This window comes from Volvox carteri (assembly GCF_000143455.1).
Source record: "Volvox carteri f. nagariensis unplaced genomic scaffold VOLCAscaffold_103, whole genome shotgun sequence".
Classification (NCBI taxonomy): domain Eukaryota; kingdom Viridiplantae; phylum Chlorophyta; class Chlorophyceae; order Chlamydomonadales; family Volvocaceae; genus Volvox; species Volvox carteri.
Window position 1 is genome coordinate 191,084 of NW_003307646.1, and position 17,412 is coordinate 208,495.

At 56.8% G+C, this 17,412-nt stretch overlaps 2 protein-coding genes across 2 annotated transcripts; both read left to right on the forward strand.

The window, feature by feature from the left end:
- Window positions 1-813: 813 nt before the first annotated feature.
- On the forward strand, window positions 814-12,493 carry VOLCADRAFT_108290 (uncharacterized protein; the record flags this gene model as incomplete). Its single annotated transcript, XM_002958686.1, has 17 exons — window positions 814-917; window positions 1,244-1,310; window positions 1,390-1,983; window positions 2,461-3,219; window positions 3,753-3,819; window positions 4,200-4,921; window positions 5,386-5,787; window positions 6,335-6,585; window positions 7,118-7,445; window positions 7,779-8,007; window positions 8,457-8,715; window positions 9,032-9,218; window positions 9,390-9,707; window positions 10,301-10,729; window positions 11,202-11,485; window positions 11,919-12,067; window positions 12,440-12,493. Coding segments are annotated over 17 exons (5,202 nt in total), but the record flags the coding sequence as incomplete, so codon positions are not given.
- Window positions 12,494-12,991: 498 nt separating this feature from the next.
- Window positions 12,992-16,941, forward strand: VOLCADRAFT_78084 (uncharacterized protein). The gene is made up of 6 exons (XM_002958687.1): window positions 12,992-13,306; window positions 13,383-13,567; window positions 13,650-13,813; window positions 13,949-14,228; window positions 14,696-14,832; window positions 15,461-16,941. Exons 1-6 carry the CDS (start codon window positions 13,196-13,198, stop codon window positions 15,691-15,693), a joined length of 1,110 nt encoding a protein of 369 aa, XP_002958733.1. The 5' UTR covers window positions 12,992-13,195; the 3' UTR covers window positions 15,694-16,941.
- Window positions 16,942-17,412: the final 471 nt, after the last annotated feature.

Here is a 17,412-nt window from a genome sequence, read left to right on the forward strand (position 1 = left end):
CTTACTTGGGTTCGGCAGAATAACCCCCTGGATTTGGTGCCAGGTGCAGCAGCCAACGGTACCAAGCTGCCTGTCCACGAATTTCCTGCAAGGACACGTGGATCCTCTCGAGATGTCCAAATTCAAGTAGCTACACCAGGTTCTACCAAGGACTTCCACAATAGCTATGGAAGGCGTAAAATAGTGAAAGGGCAGCCAGGCTGGGTTACTCAGCTTCAAGCGTAATGGCAGGCAGAGTGCAAAACAGAATACCTCACACGCCGAAGTGCCTTCCACCCCAACCCCTTACCCCAACGGATAACGTAGAGGGTTTTCCTACACGACTAGTGCTCACCATGCCTCCACCAAAGGCGTTATGTGATAACCATCTTAAGAGATAACCGAAACCTCCCGGCACGCCTTCTGGTTGCTCCAGGTATCGCCTTAGGTCTTCTATGCTGCGCCATTGAGAGGGGTCCTTCCGCTCTCGCTCGGAGCTACCCCTAATAATCCTATGGGAATGAACACATATAGCCCTCCTCGTAAACAAATGGCCTCGACCAGCGGCTAGATTCCGTGTGGTGTCCAGTTTGCTGAGACCCATTCACGTTGCAACCTCGGATATTCAGTAAACGATTTCATAATTGTCACGTCCAACGCACTCGAATGCGATGCTTCAGCATGGGTTATACCATGTCCTCGACACCGGTAGTACATATCACATAGAACAGCGATCACGAATAAAAGTGTAACATTCCACTTTGTAAAGTTTCATGAGAAGGAATAACATTACAAGGACGGATGCTTTTGGCTAGCTGACCAGTAAGAAAATGGATGGCTACAACCCATACAGTTCTTACGGGCAAGGCAGATCACAGTCCTACGGGCAGAGTGCTCAGCAGCCTGCTGGCGGCTATGGTGGCACTGGAGGACAGCAGGTCAGCTCTGGGCAAGTTTTGCTGCAATGACCCGCCAACTCCACACAAAATGGAAAGCAATGGCGCTGCATTTCATGATCTGGTCGAAGCATGCCATGACTGCATGAAGAAGGGCTGGTTGTGCTCCTTCCGCAGGCGGCCGGGCAGCAGGGGAGTGGTGCGTATGGGCAGAGCCAGCCAAGTTATTCTGCTGTAAGTACATTTTAATCATAGTTGAGGTGGTTGGCTTGGCAACAGCTACGATTGCCCTTGGAAATGTCTTGGAGATCACCGCCGCCGTTCGACTGCCATTTTAACGTTCAACGCGCATCGACAACTTACTACAGGGCCATGGCGCTAACGTGGCGCCAGGGGGCTATTCTGGAGCAGGCTCAAGTTACCAGCCGCAACAAGGTGAGCATCTGTGCACTTCCGTCAAAGACTTGTCCGTACAAAACGCGCAGCGACCAGTTCACCGGCCACATGAACGCAGGCGCTTACGGTTCCGCCAGTGGCACTGGCGGATCTGGAAGCACATATGGAGCTTCCGGTAGTGGCAATACGTATGGGTCTAGTTCAGGGCCTTACGGAGCAGCAGGCAGCACTGCTGCTCCATATGGCAGCAGCACCGGCGGGCCCAGCTACCCCTCATCGTCCTCGGCGCAGCCTGGCTACGGTGCCGGAACGGGTTCGGCCCCCGCGGGCTACGCGGCCAACCCAAGTGGAAACTACGGTGCAGGCACCAACAGTAGCAACTATCCCACAAGCGCTGGTAACTACCCGTCAGCCGCTGGAGGCTCTGCTTATTCAGGCAGCACATACGGCTCTGGTGGTCAGGGCGCATATGGGCCAGGGGGCTCAAACACTGCAGCTGCTGGTGGAACTGGTGGCAGAACCACAGCTGCGGGCGCCTATGGCACGAACACTGGAACCAGTGCAGCCACTGGAACTGGCCCTTCCAATACGGCTGTGGGGTCTTCTGCCGCAACAACGTATGGGGCGTACGGAACGTCTGGTACTGGAGGCACGCAGTCTGTCCCCGGCTTATACGGCGCATCGTCCGCAGCAGGTACCGCGGCCCGCCCGGGTGGGGCGGCCGCGCAAGCCTTGGCGCACATGCCTGCGGACCAGCAGAGCAAGCTAGTCAGTATTGTGCAACAACAGGTGGGTGACGATTGCAACCGTTGAGGCCCTAGAAGGCACAGGACAGATGCGCTGGCGGGCATGCCTAAAGGTTGCCTGGTGGAAGGACCAGGGACCTTGTTTTACTATTCGTAGGGCACTGCGAACCAAGCAATTGGTCGAGCAATTACGTAAAATCAGAAAAAACATACGATTATAAGGACGTCAAAGCAACTTATCCTTGTTTATTCCTTTTCTGCACTAATGCTTCAGGCACGGTTTTTATAAAGGGCCTTGATTCCCAAAATGGTTTCTAGGCCTTGACCGCCTATCTCACATGCCATCTTCATCCGTACTGACGAGTGCTTTCTGAAACGGCATGGCTTACTCCCGGCCACTTTCGTCCTCTTGTGCCTTTCCATGGTAATGGCTGGCAATGCAGAGCACTTATGGCCAGCCTGGGAGCAGTGCAACAGTTGCACAGGCAAGTTACGGAGCGCAACATCAGGCGCAGCAGCCGTCGGCACAACAGCAGTACGGAGCATATGGGCAAAACACTGGAACGGGTAGCAGCAATGTGGCCACGGCAGGCGGGCAGCAGACCAACGCCAGCACGTATGGCGGAAGCGCGCCACGAACGTACGGGGCCGCACCAACTACAGCTGGCGGTCCCACCAGCCAAGCTGGTGGTGCCTTCGGTGCACAGCCTCCAGCGCAGACGGCGGCTTATGGCGCGGCCACTGGCAGCAGCCAACCACCAGCTTCTGGCTACGGCACCTCCAGCACCGCGTACAGCACAAAGACTAGCCAGCCGGCCACTTATGGTGGCGGGCCGCAGCAGGGCGCCTACGGCTCGGCGGGTCAGCAGACTACCTATGGTACAGCGGCAGGCCAGCAGGCGGCCGGACCTGCGCCTGGTCTCGGGAGCTCTCAACCGACAAGTGTGTACGGCACAGGTGCGTCATATGGCCCCAGCAATCAGCATGGCAGCACTTTCGGCGGCGGGGGTACAGGCACGGGGAGCAACCAGCAGGCCAACAGTGCGTGGCCGGGAGGCTATGGGTCGGCAGCGCAGCAACAACTCCCTGCCAGTGGACCTGGGGCCGGCGTGTCCAGCCAGTCGGCGCCACCTGGTCTGCAGGCGGGTGGCAGCAGCACAACGTACGGTGCAGTGCGTCAGACTGCTCCTCCCACTGGACAGGTGGGTTAGCGCGTTGGTGACAACCCTTGGAAATCCCTATCCAAATGTTTGGAGAGTATTGTTTGCTAGTGTGAACTGCTGGCCCGCCTGAGCCCGAGCATATGCGGAAAGCCCAGTCTTGCACTTCAGCAACGCTGTCAGCCGTACTGTTTCCCCACCGAGTTGCGAAAAAATGCAGTCATGCGATGAGGTCTTCAACTCGGTGGGTGGACACTGTCAGCATAGGCCAGGTAATGCGGGTTTCGCCGTGCCATGGAAGATGTGACTGCGCTGAAGTTCTGAAGCTGCCAGCCGGGGTAAACCACCAAAATTGAGCTACAATTTCTGTTGTCATCGTCTTCCAGAATCATTTCCTGGCTGCCCGGGTGAGAGGCTAGGAAGGAAGGACGCGCCATTAGTTTGTGAATTAGCCCTTGCTGCGTATATGTTTGCAGGGACAGTATGGAGTGTCCGCCTACAACACCAGTAGCACGTATGGAGGCGCTTCCAAGCCTGCCGCGCCCGTAGCTCCAGCCGCTGCTGTGCACTCGCAGCAATCGGCGTACGGCTCCAGCTCCTATGCATCTACCAAGCCGCCTGCCGTCGGCAGTTCCTATGGGGGTGGGTCACGCGCCTTCTCTTGGCGCCGCGTACACCCTGCCTAGTTTCGACAGGGATGGCAGGTGTTTCCGGAGAGCCCGGCGTTGCCTTACTCGAGTGTTCATGTTGTTTTGAATTTGCCAAGGAGTCATGGGTTTGAGAATTTAGTTACGATGGTTATGATAAATGAGCATACTTTAGCGGTATCGGTCAGCCTCTTACCACCTGTTTCAATGGGGCGCAGCTGCATATGCCAGCACCTGCTGCGCAACGCCCATTACCTCGTGGCGCTGCGTACTTTGGGCCTGCTCGTGCAGGCTTTGGTTCGGTCAACGCCTCAGGCATGTTGGCCTTTCCCTCATGCTCCCCCGGCTTGCACCCATGATCCTGCTGTCCCACAGGCGGTGGCATGGGCTCCACTGCGGGAGCGGCTTCTCCGCCAAGCCGTAGCGCGGGGCCAAGCTCCATGCCCATGGGTGGGGGACCGGGTGGCGGGCCTGGATCCATGGGTCCCGGCAGTGGTCCAGGCGGTGCCAGCGGACCTGGCCCCACGCGATATTATCCGCAGGCTCCCACAGGCCCGGGGCCCATGGGTCCGATGGGCGGGCCGCCAGGACCGAGGGCGGGACCAATGGGCCCCATGGTTATGATAGGTGGCGGTCCTCCGGGTCCAATACCGATGGGCAGGCCCGGCCCTTATGGCGGCGGCCCAGGCCCGATGGGCGGCCCTATGCCAATGCGCGATGACGATCGAGGCCGAGGTTCAATGGGACCCATGGGTCGCCGCGACTACGACGACCGGGGTCCGGGCCCCATGAGAGGTGGTCCGCCGCCGCCCCGTGACTTCAGGGAACGCGACCGCGACTTCCGCGATCGTGATCGCGACCGGGAACGCGATTTTCGCGATCGGGATCGTGACGTGCGGGATCGGGAGCCACGGGACCGGGATTTCCGGGACCGAGACACCCGGGATGCTCGGGACGCACGTCCCGATGTTCGGGACTCGCGAGATCGGGACCGTAGCGACCGGGACAGGGACCGTGCAGCGGCTCCCCCACCAAGGGATCGGGATCGAGACCGGGACAGGCGGCCGTCCCCGGCAGCACCGCCTAGACGTGATCGGGTGAGGGCTGGTGCAAGATCGTCAGTTTTGAGTTGAGAAGGACTTGGCAAAATGCTTTGTGCTATGCGAGTGCGGACTGCCATCCGCCTGTGTGATTTCGGTTGAGCTTATGCAATGAGCGACTCCTTGCTACTGGGACGTGCGACCCTGAGCCATTTCATTAGATTAGCACGTTGCAATCCGTTCTTTAGCTGCAAATGCCAGCGGCAGGATTCAGCCCTAGCCCTAGAGAAGGTTGGCTTTTCGTTCCCGCGTAGAGTGGCGCCCTCCCCTCCTAGTTTTCAGATATCTCCAACCCAGGATTAACTAGTATAAGCTTCATCTATGCCCCATTGCAGGACGAGGCTTCCCGCCGGCCACAACCGCGCAGCCCCTCCCCGGTCGCTGCCGCAACCGGTCGTGCGCCACCGCCGCGCCGCCGCAGCCCTTCACCGCAGCCCGCGGCCATTGCGCCACGCCCCAAGGTGCCCGAATATGGCGTGCGTGTGCCGCAATACTGCCTGACCACTATGGAGCGTGATTACATGGAGCTAGCACGTCGCCATTCGCATTTGGCCGTGCCCCCAGACTTTTCTCGTCTCGTGTGCAGCTGGGTGAGGGCGCAACCTGGGCCGGTTGACAGCCTAGGATTCAGCCTGCTGCCGCTGGACCGCCACATCCGCTACGACCACGAGCAGGACCTCACACGGGGCGCGGTAGCGGCCGAATCCGCTGGGGAAGCAGGTGCTCCCGTGCACGGCGGTGTCAAGTATGTGGCGAAGGTAGGCAGGGAGGGCCGTACGGAAGGCGGTACGGGGTCCAACTGCAGGGCGAAGAGTGGGCTAGCATTTCGGGTCTATCTTGGCAGTCTGACGCTTGGGGGCCAGGTGGGCTAGCCGCATAGATGTGCAGCAGCCGAAATGGGCGCATCGACGGCTCGAGGAGCCGGGAGAAAAGGCAATTCCGGGACGCGTGGTATTTCTTGTTGGAACAATCGGGCGCTGCCTCGCACGGATGGCACGCTGACGTCATGTGCTGCAGATGAAGGCGGCGCCAGCACCCTTGCAAGCTGCGGCAGTAGTCTAGCGGCCTGGGCTGAATGACTCGGTGTCTACTAGGCTACTTGGTACACATGAAGCGCAGGAATGGCTATTAGCTAGTAAACTTGTTATGTGTCGTCCTCTTCTGCAGCAGCCATGCTTCCTCATCCGTAACCATACGGCTCGTACTGCGTAGCCGTACGACTCGTCGTAATTGCTATGTTCTCCTAACAAGTACCTTGACGACTCGACTGGCTCAGCTCAATGCAAAGCTGCCCTACGCTCGCCCCACAGCGTGTTTAGCACTCTTAGCCCGTTGAGTATCTACCATGTTCATTCCTGTTTCGTTTACTTGAAGCACTCTTACCTACCGCGCTCCCCTGCACTCGGGCAGGTGCTGCTCGTGCAGGGCCTCTCCCCTTCGCTGCGCATGGACGTGCTGGTGGGTCCGCACCACGAGGGCGGTGCGCACCTGGTCCATGCGCTCAAATTTGTTGCTGCGCGCTTCAGCCGCTCGCAGCCCTCTGCTGGGGCCGAAGAGCGCGAGGGCAAGGACAAGGAGGGTGGTAAGGACAGGCAACGCGGTGTGCTGGGGGCGCTGGGTGGCACGTGGGATCCGGAGCTGGACGGCGGTGATCCAGAGAGGTGGGCCGTGCGTGTGCGACATAGGGATAGGGTGTGTATTAGCGTTTGTTTGTATGGCAACTGTAATGTGTCCGCGGCTTGGCGACTGTGCCTCGGTGAAGCAAACCAGTCTTGGACGTCCTCTGTCTCCGCAGCTGCGTGTCATTCAGACAAGGGCTTGCGTGCAGGACTTCATGCACGTTTAGGGAATGGTGTTGGGTTCATGCACTAGATCGTCATATGGACATTCCCGTGACGGCATAAAGGGAACGGCAGGCGGAACAACAGTGGCGAAGACATTTGTCCAGGGAACGCAGTTACCCCGTGGGAGCTGCCGCCAGGATCCCTTCCCCACACTTCATGTGGTATGAGTGTGGCTGCTGTTAGGGCCACTTAAGCCTCCCGTTTTGAGGCTGGTCATCTTCAAGGGCGGTCGTGCCATTTTAAATATGCACGGGTTGCATGGTACCCTCTTCCCGCCTTGGTTCAATGCTGTCCTTTGCACCATTCCACCTTTTGCTCTGGGTGCCTGCACATGCCTTTTTTCTCCCAGCGAGGACGGCGGCCTCATCCGCACCTGCATCCGCCACGTCAAGAACCAGGCGGGTGTTGACCTTTCGGCGTGCGCCCACTGGCTCCGCGTCTGTGACATCACCTACATGCGCGCAGCCTCCTCGCCGACCTCGGGTAGCGGTGATGCGGCATCGGCTGGGCAGCTGTCCTCCAGCATCTCCGACCCGCAGCTCCGTGAGGTGGTGGTCGTGTTTGCTGCCGTTCCAGACGCATGTATGGCGGGGCCGGACGCATGGCCTGAGGAAGCGCGGCAGCAGCAAGCCTTCAAGCAGCAGCGGATTGCGCTGGAGTCGGAGGCCAGGAAGAAGGTGGGTAGCATGGTGTGAGCGGCATGTATGGGATATGTCTCTGAGAGCACTTGCTTTCGGGACAGGATTCGCTAATGATTGTGCTTGGGTTGCAGCGCTGGGCATGGGCCTGCGGGTTAAAAGAGTTCGGTGGGACGCAGCGCAAGCATGTTGGTGGACATCCTGTACTTAGAATATTGTGCATATCAAACATGTCAAAAAGAGATACAGGAGGCCAGACTTTTGTCGACCTAAGCAGTAGGCCACTGCCCTTGGCAGTGGACCCCATACCTTCCGCTAGGTAAGGTGGGGCTGTCGGGTAGCATACATGTTTGCCTGTTGCGGCCAATATAGGAGGACGCGGCTACCGCGCGCAAGGACAAGGACGTAGTAACAGAAAAGGAGAAGACCAAGGACGAGAAGCGGGACAAGCGTGAGGAGGAGACGAACCCTGGCGCTGAGGCAAGCAAGGACAAGGATGTGGATGACCCTTTGAAGGGTGCAGGCAAGGATAAAGACAAGGACAGCAACGACAACAACAAGGAAGCGGATGGAGATAGCAGCAAAGCGGAACCTGAGGCGGGTGGCCGCTCCAACGACAAGGAAGGCAAGGAGGGCGGACCGAGCGCAAACGTTCAATGCGGATGCTGCTGTGCATGGAGAAGCCTATACATGGAGATTCGTTGGAGCGAAAGGGAACAGCATGTCGCAAAGGAATCTTCTGTACAGCAAATGAATTGATAGCCAGCGGTTTGACCAGTATGCCCAGTTGCTGTGTGCACCATCATCTATGTGCATTTTCGACGCCGTTTTGCCTCGGGGCCTGAAGTGACAATCGCTTGGGTTGCACAATTGCATTACACCATACGTGACTCAAACCGCAACTAGCTGCGTGACGTATCGCATCATTTGTCCCTGCCTATACATCACGTCAGTGCTCTTGTGCATGCTCAGAGGTACCGTTCCTTGTTCCGTGCGCCCATTACCCCGCCCCCTCAGCTTCTGGCGCCGCCTCGCCGCCGCCTCCCCCAGCGCCTGTCCGCGAGGTGCCGCTGCCGGAGGAGCCGGGTATCCAGCTGCGCGGCCGCGCAAGCGGACTCACAGCTGGCGCCGGGCTGGGCGGCTACGAGCGTATTAAGACGTTTTCCATCAGTCTGCATGGTCTCCTGGACTATGACGAGACAGATCGGGACGAGCCTACCTTTGAGCTGTCCGTGTTCACTGAATGCTTCCAGGACATGCTCTCGAGGGAATATGGCGGAACCATTTACGCAGCACTGGTGGCCGAGAGGTGCGTGCACGCCCTTGCGTTGCTAGATGCAATATCGGCCGCATACCCTCTGCGTGCGTTCAGCGTAGCTTAGTGCAAGGCAAAAGCTCCAGCCGTTAAGCAGCATTTTGGTTTGTACGTAAGATCTCATGCCGAACGGACGGATAGCGGTTGGCCCGATGGGTAGTAAGAAATTCGCCACTTTTTGTAGCCTGGGTGGCGCCCCAGTTGCACCGTGATCCTCATGAGTATCCTCTTGCGTGTATGTAGCACCGCAATCAAACTGCTCGTGCACTAAACCCCGTCTATGCGTGGTTTCTTGCGCGTGCGTGCGCAGGTCGCAGCTCACAAATCCGCCGGCGGCCTCCGCAGTTGTGACGGCACAGGCACATGCGCCAGTGGAAGCTGGCAACGCAGGTTCCGCAGGCAAGCGCAGCCGTGAGGAGAGCAATGGGGCGGAGCTTGGCCAGGCCGACAGCGAAGCTCATGAAGGGGAAAAGGACAACAAGAAGCCCCGTACCAAGGTGAGAGCGCCTGATCTGTGCCTAGCACCGCAGTTCGGCTCCGCTGGGTGGATCCTGGTTATACCTAATCGCGGCTGTTTTCCCACGGACTTGGGTATCCAAATGTGTTCCCTCTTGCTTCATTGCGTGGCGCAAATGCTTGGCGTACTGCTGTCACCACATGTAATGTAGGACGTCCAAAACGATGCGATCGGTTCTGATGTTGCCGGGGGCGACTCGGACACTGTGAAGGATGTGAGCGAGTCGGAGCAAGTAGCCGGGCCGTCGGCAGAAGGCCAAGCGGCAGTGGATGCTCCTACAGAGGAAAATCCTGAGGAAGATAAAAAGCCTGGGGATGCGGCCATGGCTGAGGTGTTGGCAGCAACGGAGGACACTGCAGGCGATGCTGGAGCGCCGCCTAAGGCTGATGGTGCTCTCGCCGAGGAGGAGGCTGAGGAGGAGGAGGCTCCTGCGAGCAAAACATCCAAGGGCAAGGCCAGGAGCCGAGCGGTAAGCCGCGACTTTAGGCGACAGCACGTATGCTATACGTGGCCGCCAGCCTGCTATCCCACGTGAGGTGAACTATTGTCATGAGCCTCGATTGGGCAGTCCCTTGATCCTCGCCTTGAGGCTCGTCCAATAATGGCCGATTCCGTTACTTGTTCTGCGACAGGGTACCTAAACGTTCCAGTTTGCTTGCACCCCAGGCCACGCTCATAAATAATAGCTTTTGAAAATCAAAATTCACTTAATCTTCCGATAATAGCGGAGCACAAATCCGTGGGATGACGGGGACGATTTCCAGGTAACCAAGGATTGTGCCAAGCTTTCGGGGAGCGCCCCGATGGGTTAATAATATTACCCCAAACCAAGGAAACACCGCTCCTCCCCAAAGTTCGTCACCTGGCCCCTCTGCGATCGCCCGCCTCATTCTTGAACCTCTTAGTCGAATAACGCAACCATTCCTGTACAATGGATATGATGCGCGGCACGGCAGATATCCGAACGCGTTTACCCGCGCGACGAAGAGATGAAATCGCCATCTGCGGCCGCTATCCCGGATATACGTTTGCCATTCTTACCCCCACAACACACCTTCGCAGGCAACGGCACGCGGTCGTGGTCGCGGCCGGGGCGCTCGTGGTGGCAAGGGCCGCAAGGGAGCCAAGCAGATGGAGGAGGAGCCAGAAGCTGAGCAGGACGCTGCTGCAGCCGAGGTGGAAGCTGATCCCAAGACGGAGTCGCAGCAGGAAGAGAAGGCTGAAGTGGCGCCTGACATCAAAGCCGAGCTTGAACCCCACTCGGCTTCGGAGGCCCAAGCAGATCCCGAGGCTGCGGTAGAGGCGGAAGTCAAGACCGAGGAGGCTGCTGCTCCAGCCGGCGACAACGGTACTGAACCTACAAAAGCGGATGAAGATATGCTAGCAGCAGACCGCAAGGTGGCGGAGGCGGCCATGATTGAGGCGGACGTAAAGCTGGAGGAGCCGGCTAATGGCGCCTTGGTGCCTGTAAAAGTAGAGCCCACGCCAGAGGTGGGGCAGCGCTGCAGCATTTGCCACCATGTTTGTTTGACTTCAGTGGGTAGAGTTCCTCAATGATGGCGGTTTGGAAAAACAGAAAAAATGCAATGACGTTGGGCGGAGTTCACAGCCTGATTGCGTCTTGATGACTCCCTGACTCCGTCTTTTCGCTAGGGTGCCACTTAGGCAGAATCTTCCCTTGCATGTTGACGGCGCCTTTCCTAATGCATCGTTACTGTTGGTTTAGTGTTGCTCGTCACTGCGTCTGGATTCGCTGGAGCAACGCAATCCCCGCTCACATGTTATCGCTCTGCCATCCTCCTGGTGTTACTCATCGGTCTTGCGCGTACCATTCCTGTTATGACCCATGCACTTCGTCCGCCGTTGGCAAGCTCTTTCGTCCTGCCGTCAACCTTTGCGGGAGGTCACGCGACCTGCTCTGAGGGACCAAGAACGCTCTTTCTCGTGCACCATCGCACTGCAGGCAGACATGGACATTGACAACATCGAGGCGGCAACGCCGCCGCCACCGCCGCCACCGCCGCCGGGACCTATAGCCCCGGCCGCGTCACCCGCTAAAGAACCCCGGGAAGGTTCTGCCAAGCCATCCGGCCCATCCGGGGGCCGTTCAAGCTCTCGAGACGCCAAGGATGCAAGGGACAAAGAGCGGGAGAAGGACCGCGAGAAGGAGAAAGAACGGGAAAAGGAGAAGGAGCGCAGACAGCGCAAGAAATATTTGACGGATAACAACTTGCTGCTGGCCTTCAGGTGCGTGTTGTTGGGCTTTTTGGGCACCAAGGTGTAAAATGCCAGCACTGGGCATGAAAGATTCCCGCGGCAATGCAACCACTTCCTTGAATGACGGCCGCACGGAGTCGAATATGTGTATGGTACTGCCAGGGGTCTGCACGAGTACAGCAATCTGCATTATCAATGACAACTACTTGCAATTGCGTGCGACCTCCGACTAAACGTATCGGCGCTAGCAAGCTATCACACACCCACGGTACGCGCATTTGCCTTCGGGAATGGCACACCCCCTTACGAGGAACATTGCCCGCCAATTAGGAAACTGTCGCGGTACCTTGTATCTTCTGTTCCCCGGTTCCTAGCTAAAGTCGTCTTGTTGCGCGTCCGGGCAGCTTCACTGCATTAGGAATATGGACCGTTTGTCCACTGTTCGTTCCGGCTTTTGCCTCAGGTACTTCGACCGCACCGGTTGCGGATACATTCGCACAGACGACCTACGGCGTCTGATGCATAGCCTGGGTATGGGCCTCCCGCATCGGATTGTGAAGGAGCTGGCACGTGGCGGCTGGGACGAGATTGGGCCCAACTGCCGCTTTAAGGGTAAGCACGTGGTCAGCCTTTGCGGATGTGCTTGTACATAATAGTTTCCAGGTTTTCCTGATTTCATACCATCAGGCAACCAGAATTTGTATGTCCGCGCCTAGTGCAAAGATGCTTGGCGTCCTAATAGATAGCTGCATCATCACATGCACTTACCAGGCGGGATGAAGTAGCCGTTCAGCTACCACGCCAGCAACATGGGCACCTTAATGTGTAGCCAAGCTTGTCAGCTGGGACCTGTATGGGGACATGGCACCTGTGTCCACCTGGACAGATGCCATCTGTCCATGCGCGCCATGTCCATGCGAATGCACTGCTCCCAGAGCAAGCTTGCGCATCTATGCATTTGTGTGTGCCTATGACCGCGTTTAGGTGACAAGCTGTACTACCGGGACCTGACGGACAAGGAGGTCAAGATTGAGCATGGTGCAGGATCGTTGGAGGGTTCGGAGCCGCCCTCACAGTCCCAACCACCCGCCCTTGCTGTTGATGCAAGCGCGAACAGGGAGGGATCCGAGGGAGCGCACGAGCGCAAGTAGCAGGCAGATTGGCCTGATTGTTCGGTCCTGTGACGGTTAGGAGGTGTTGGGTGTTACGAGAGGTGTGCCAGTCGTGCTCAGGCCGGCTAGCTTAACCCACATAAATGCACAAAGCTGGCCGATTTACGATGTTTTGAGGGGGGAACAAGCTGTTAGGGGGTTCCTGTCCATTTTGCTTGCATGGGAGAAACTTTGGTACTGAGAAGTTAGGTACTCTTTGGTTATAGTTGGTTTAGCGAGTCGTTGAGTTCCTGGTAGTATTCGGATATCAGAATGGAAAGAACGAAAGTCCGTTACCGTACGGCAACACTGCTACCATGAGTTTTGTTGGTAGAGGATAGTGATGGTATTGAACTATCCAAGAGTTCCTCTGCTGACGCGAATGTCGTTTTGTATGTAAGGTCTTTAATTAAAGTAAGGCCCACAAACAGGTGAAAAATCCCTCGCAGGGAAGCTTAGTACTCGTAAATATGACATTTGCGATGGGCAATTCTTCTTCTCCTTTTCATTGAAATCTTTTCGTGTACCTGAGCACATCTCACAACAATCGCTCCTGATTGGCCTCCAGAGGCGACGCTTCGTCCCAAACATGGATCTATGCAGCACCACTGGTAGAGGTGTCAGCCTGAACCATGTATCCAAAGTGCGGCAAGGATTGTCTACGTTCGTTTCGCGCGGCCGACGCGTCGCCCCTTTTTCAGTAAGCAAGGATTGGGTTAGTCTTGTTCGCGATCAGGTATAAAGCAGATGTCAACCGATCATTTAAATAATTGCAGGCAGCACGGATGACTCGAGGGCATTGGTTCGTTGCGTCGTCTGCTGCATCAGTGCCTGCACCAGACAGTGGGGCCGATGGTGGTCTGGCGCAGAAGGTTGCAAACTTTCCTAACGCATTCTGGAAATTTCTTCGGCCCCATACAATTCGAGGAACTATCCTCGGCACAACAGCGGTGACAGCAAAGTAGGTTGTGGCAGTGTGTTTTGGTTGGCAATTTCCGACCTGATGACGACCATTTCGACCCAAATCCCCAACCAACCCACAGAGCCCTAATCGAGAATCCACAGTGCATAGACTGGTCTCTGCTGCCTCGTGCACTACTGGGGCTGGTCGCACTGCTTTGCGGGAACGGCTACATCGTCGGAATTAACCAAATTTATGACGTCGACATCGACGTCTTGAACAAACCCTTCCTTCCCGTTGCCTCAGGTACAGGGTGTCGTTAATCCCACATTTTGGTGGTGAAGGATGCGGAAACAATTGTTGTCGTACAGTCTACTGAATCTTTGACCCCGTACAATTTCTGTATGTTTAATACCGTATGCTCCTGATGGCTATGTACAGGAGAACTATCCCCTGCGCTGGCATGGGCCCTCTGCCTGTCATTAGCAGCGGCCGGCGTGTCCGTCGTGGCAAATAACTTTGGGTCGGTGATCACGTCGCTCTACACCTTTGGGCTTTTCCTGGGGACTATCTACAGCGTGCCGCCCCTGCGACTAAAGCAGTACGCGGTACCAGCATTTATGATCATTGCCACTGTCCGTGGATTCCTGCTAAATTTTGGGGTATATAGCGCAACACGGGCTGCTTTAGGCCTGCCGTTCGAGTGGAGTCCTGCAATCAGGTGAGACATTGGCGTAAATCTTTGTTGGCCGTTCCGTTGGCAGAGATGTGAAAGCACTGACTGCATGTATGGTATGCTTGGCAATCATTACAAGCGCGAACCGACGCCCCGTCTCCATCGTACTGACTGCCGCTAGGACCACTACATCCCAAACATATTGTTGTATTCCCGCCGGAAGCTGCATTTGTCAGGTTTCGGCTCGGCATATTGGGTGTCCTAACCGTGTAACAGTTTCATTAGTGACCGCTTGCGCAATTGGGCAGTCCCAAAAAGTGATGTATCCTAGGCGACTGGGACTGTTGATGGCTTGTAAAAGCACTACGTACACGAGCGGTTGGTGAAGCTGCCTGCATATGTGAGTTATTACCTAGTAATGGGATACTATCAACTACCTGTCCAGCTGTAAAGGTTGTCGTTCTAACCCTGTTCCATCCCCCTCAACCGAAACGTTTCCAACCGCCGGTCAGCTTCATCACGGTGTTCGTGACGGTTTTCGCGATTGTCATCGCCATAACAAAGGACCTCCCGGATGTTGAGGGCGACCAGGCCAACAACATCAGCACCTTTGCAACGCGGTTGGGTGTTCGGAACGTGGCGCTCCTAGGTGGGTTTGCGGCTCCTATCATTACCTGCCGTTATGCCCTGAACAGAGAAGCAGCTTCATATTGACAGGGAACACATTTCCGTTAGAACATAGCCTAGCCAGGGCTCAAAATTGCATCTGGGCACGTCGCGCCAATGACGGTGGCCTAGTGCGGATAGCGTGGCTCCGTCATCTTATGTATGCGGTCTGCGTACGGTACAAACAGCGTGGTGTGCCGCGCTGTTGCAAGATGCGGTTTTCTGATGCACCGCGCACATTTCCTCCCAATCCTGATCTCCGCCATGGTGGACCCGTACGAGTGCCAGGGCTTTCCCTCCATGTGAGCCTTGGCGTGCGTGCTGGTGTGTCGTGGAGTGCGGGTGGTGTGTACCTCCAGGCATTTGGTCATGAGAGCGCCTGTACATTACATAATAACAGTCCCGACCAAGCGCGGGTAAACAGTTCGGGCGGATTCTGTTTGTGTGTGTGCGCACCTATGTATGCACAACCTGAGTTGCGCCGCGTCCTTCAAAGGCAGAACACAGCGAAGAAAATTGCGTCGCCGTTTGTTCCAATCATTCATACAGCTTTACGCACTCGCCCTGGGGATTGAAGTGCTCTGTTGCCGTCTACCCGCTGTTTGCTGCAGCTATTGGATTGCTCCTGGCGAACTATCTTGGGGCGGTGGGGCTTGCGCTCACGTACTCGACTGCCTTCAATGTGCCCCTAATGGCGGGAGCGCACGCCCTCCTCGGCTGCGTGCTGCTGCTACGGACGCTCAAGCTGCACACCGCTGGCTACACGCGTGAGGCCGTGGCGTCATTTTACCGCTGGATATGGAACCTGTTCTATGCGGAGTACGCTTTGTTGCCGTTCTTGTAAACCCGCTGGAACGCGCGCATGGGTTCGCGGGCACCGTGAGTGCCATTGAGCGTTGCGTTGGCGCGAAGTTGCATGAAAGGGACTCAGGTCCAACGGCAGGGGAGAGGCGTAACCAGTGCAATGGCGGAAAACGGCTGGTTCAGAAAGCCAGTGGAGCAAAATTTAGTGTGGGGGGTGAGGTTCAGAAGGGGGTTGGGTGTATGCTCGCATTGTGTAGGTCAAAACATACTGGGCTTACCTGTTCGCACCATCGGAAGCACGTTTCGCCGTTGGTTAAAGGTCTTATGTGTTTGGGGAATGCCGTCCCTATTTCCCGATATAGTGTGGGCCCCGCCTGCAGACTGCCACCTTTGTTGGACGCGTTTCATGCCAAGAACTTTTGGAGGCCTGTGCTACCTTCGAATGCATTTGCAAGTGCGTCTTAGCTACCATGCGTGACTGACTGACTGGCTGACTGACTGCCGGGTCGCACGTGGCACACTGAAACGTGTGTAGTGCGGCGGTGAGGTTTCCCATGTCAGTACTTGACAATGCCCTGCTATCGTGAATGCCTGCCTGTCAACAAGAGAACCGGAATTTAGCCCCACTGCAGAAGTGCACTCGCTATTTTTCATTCTACAGGTATGCGAGCCATGGTAGGTAAGGTGAGTCGTCTTCAGCTGAGTATGGTGGAAAGCATGGAAGTCGCAACCCAGCGCACCTCTCACGTCCCGGCGTTGTCACCAGGTCCCACTGGATGCTCTTGACAACTTGTTCCAGATACAGCGTAGCTTGATGCGTGTGAAGCTGGCAAGTTCAAACAAAGCTGTATGCTTGCTGATGGCGATATTGAATTGCATGGCTACCGAAAGTCGGTTAGCGTCCGTTTGTGAATTGATGCTGTATGGACAATAGGCGATGCCATCTTGTAGGTTATGCGGCCTGATCCATTTTCCTCGAATTGCAAGCATTAGACAGTCGACCACCCACGCGTCCGAAAGGCTTAGCTGGACAAGTCGGGTGTCGGCTTCCTCGAAGCTGTAAGAAGGGCGGGGGCCCCCTGCGTCCGTACAGGCCGGTATCTAGGGTAGTGTCAACGTGGTGGGAGCTGTGCTTGTTGCAGCAGTGCTGATGCTGTGGGAGCTATGCTTGTCAGAGCGCGGGAGGCAGGAAGCCGGGGCTCATAACCTGTTGAAGAGACGGTGTCTCTCTGGAACCTAGCAGACACGGCTAAGAGTCATTGGCCGTTACATGTAGTCTGGAGGTCCGCGACCTGCCACCGACAGCAACTTGCTTGGGCGTAAACGTATGAGTCTGAGGTGCCGTTACCGGCACACAGCAGGGGCTCGGCCGCCAAGTCCGCGGTCCAGGCCGGATGCTCAACGCTCAGCAGACACAATCACAGCTTGCCAGCCTTTAGCCTGTTGGCTTTGCGGTCTGGTGCCGCATCCATAACACACACGGAAAACAGCGCCGTACAGCACCGTACGCACTGCCTACGGCGCCCCTTCAGGCATTGACCTGCCCATTCGGGCGCCTGCCCACGCGCCCTTGGCGGCCCCCTCAAAAGCCTAGCGCGACACACTTCCCCAAAGCCCGCAGTACTTTCCGGTGCTGTCTGTGATGTTTATCCTCGAAGCGCGGGCGGCACACAGCCGCGCGGCACACTGCAACTCTTCGGAGGCCCCGAGCATTGGCCAAATTAATTGTACAAACGAGCAGATTGCGTGTCTCTAGAGA

Bases quoted from the DNA above. Each gene is read 5' to 3' on its own strand.
- VOLCADRAFT_78084 (XM_002958687.1), top strand. From the start codon at position 13,196: ATGGATCTATGCAGCACCACTGGTAGAGGTGTCAGCCTGAACCATGTA. The intron at 13,307-13,382 runs GTAAGCAAGGAT...AAATAATTGCAG, and splicing joins GACGCGTCGCCCCTTTTTCA to GCAGCACGGATGACTCGAGG. The intron at 13,568-13,649 runs GTAGGTTGTGGC...ACCAACCCACAG, and splicing joins ACAACAGCGGTGACAGCAAA to AGCCCTAATCGAGAATCCAC.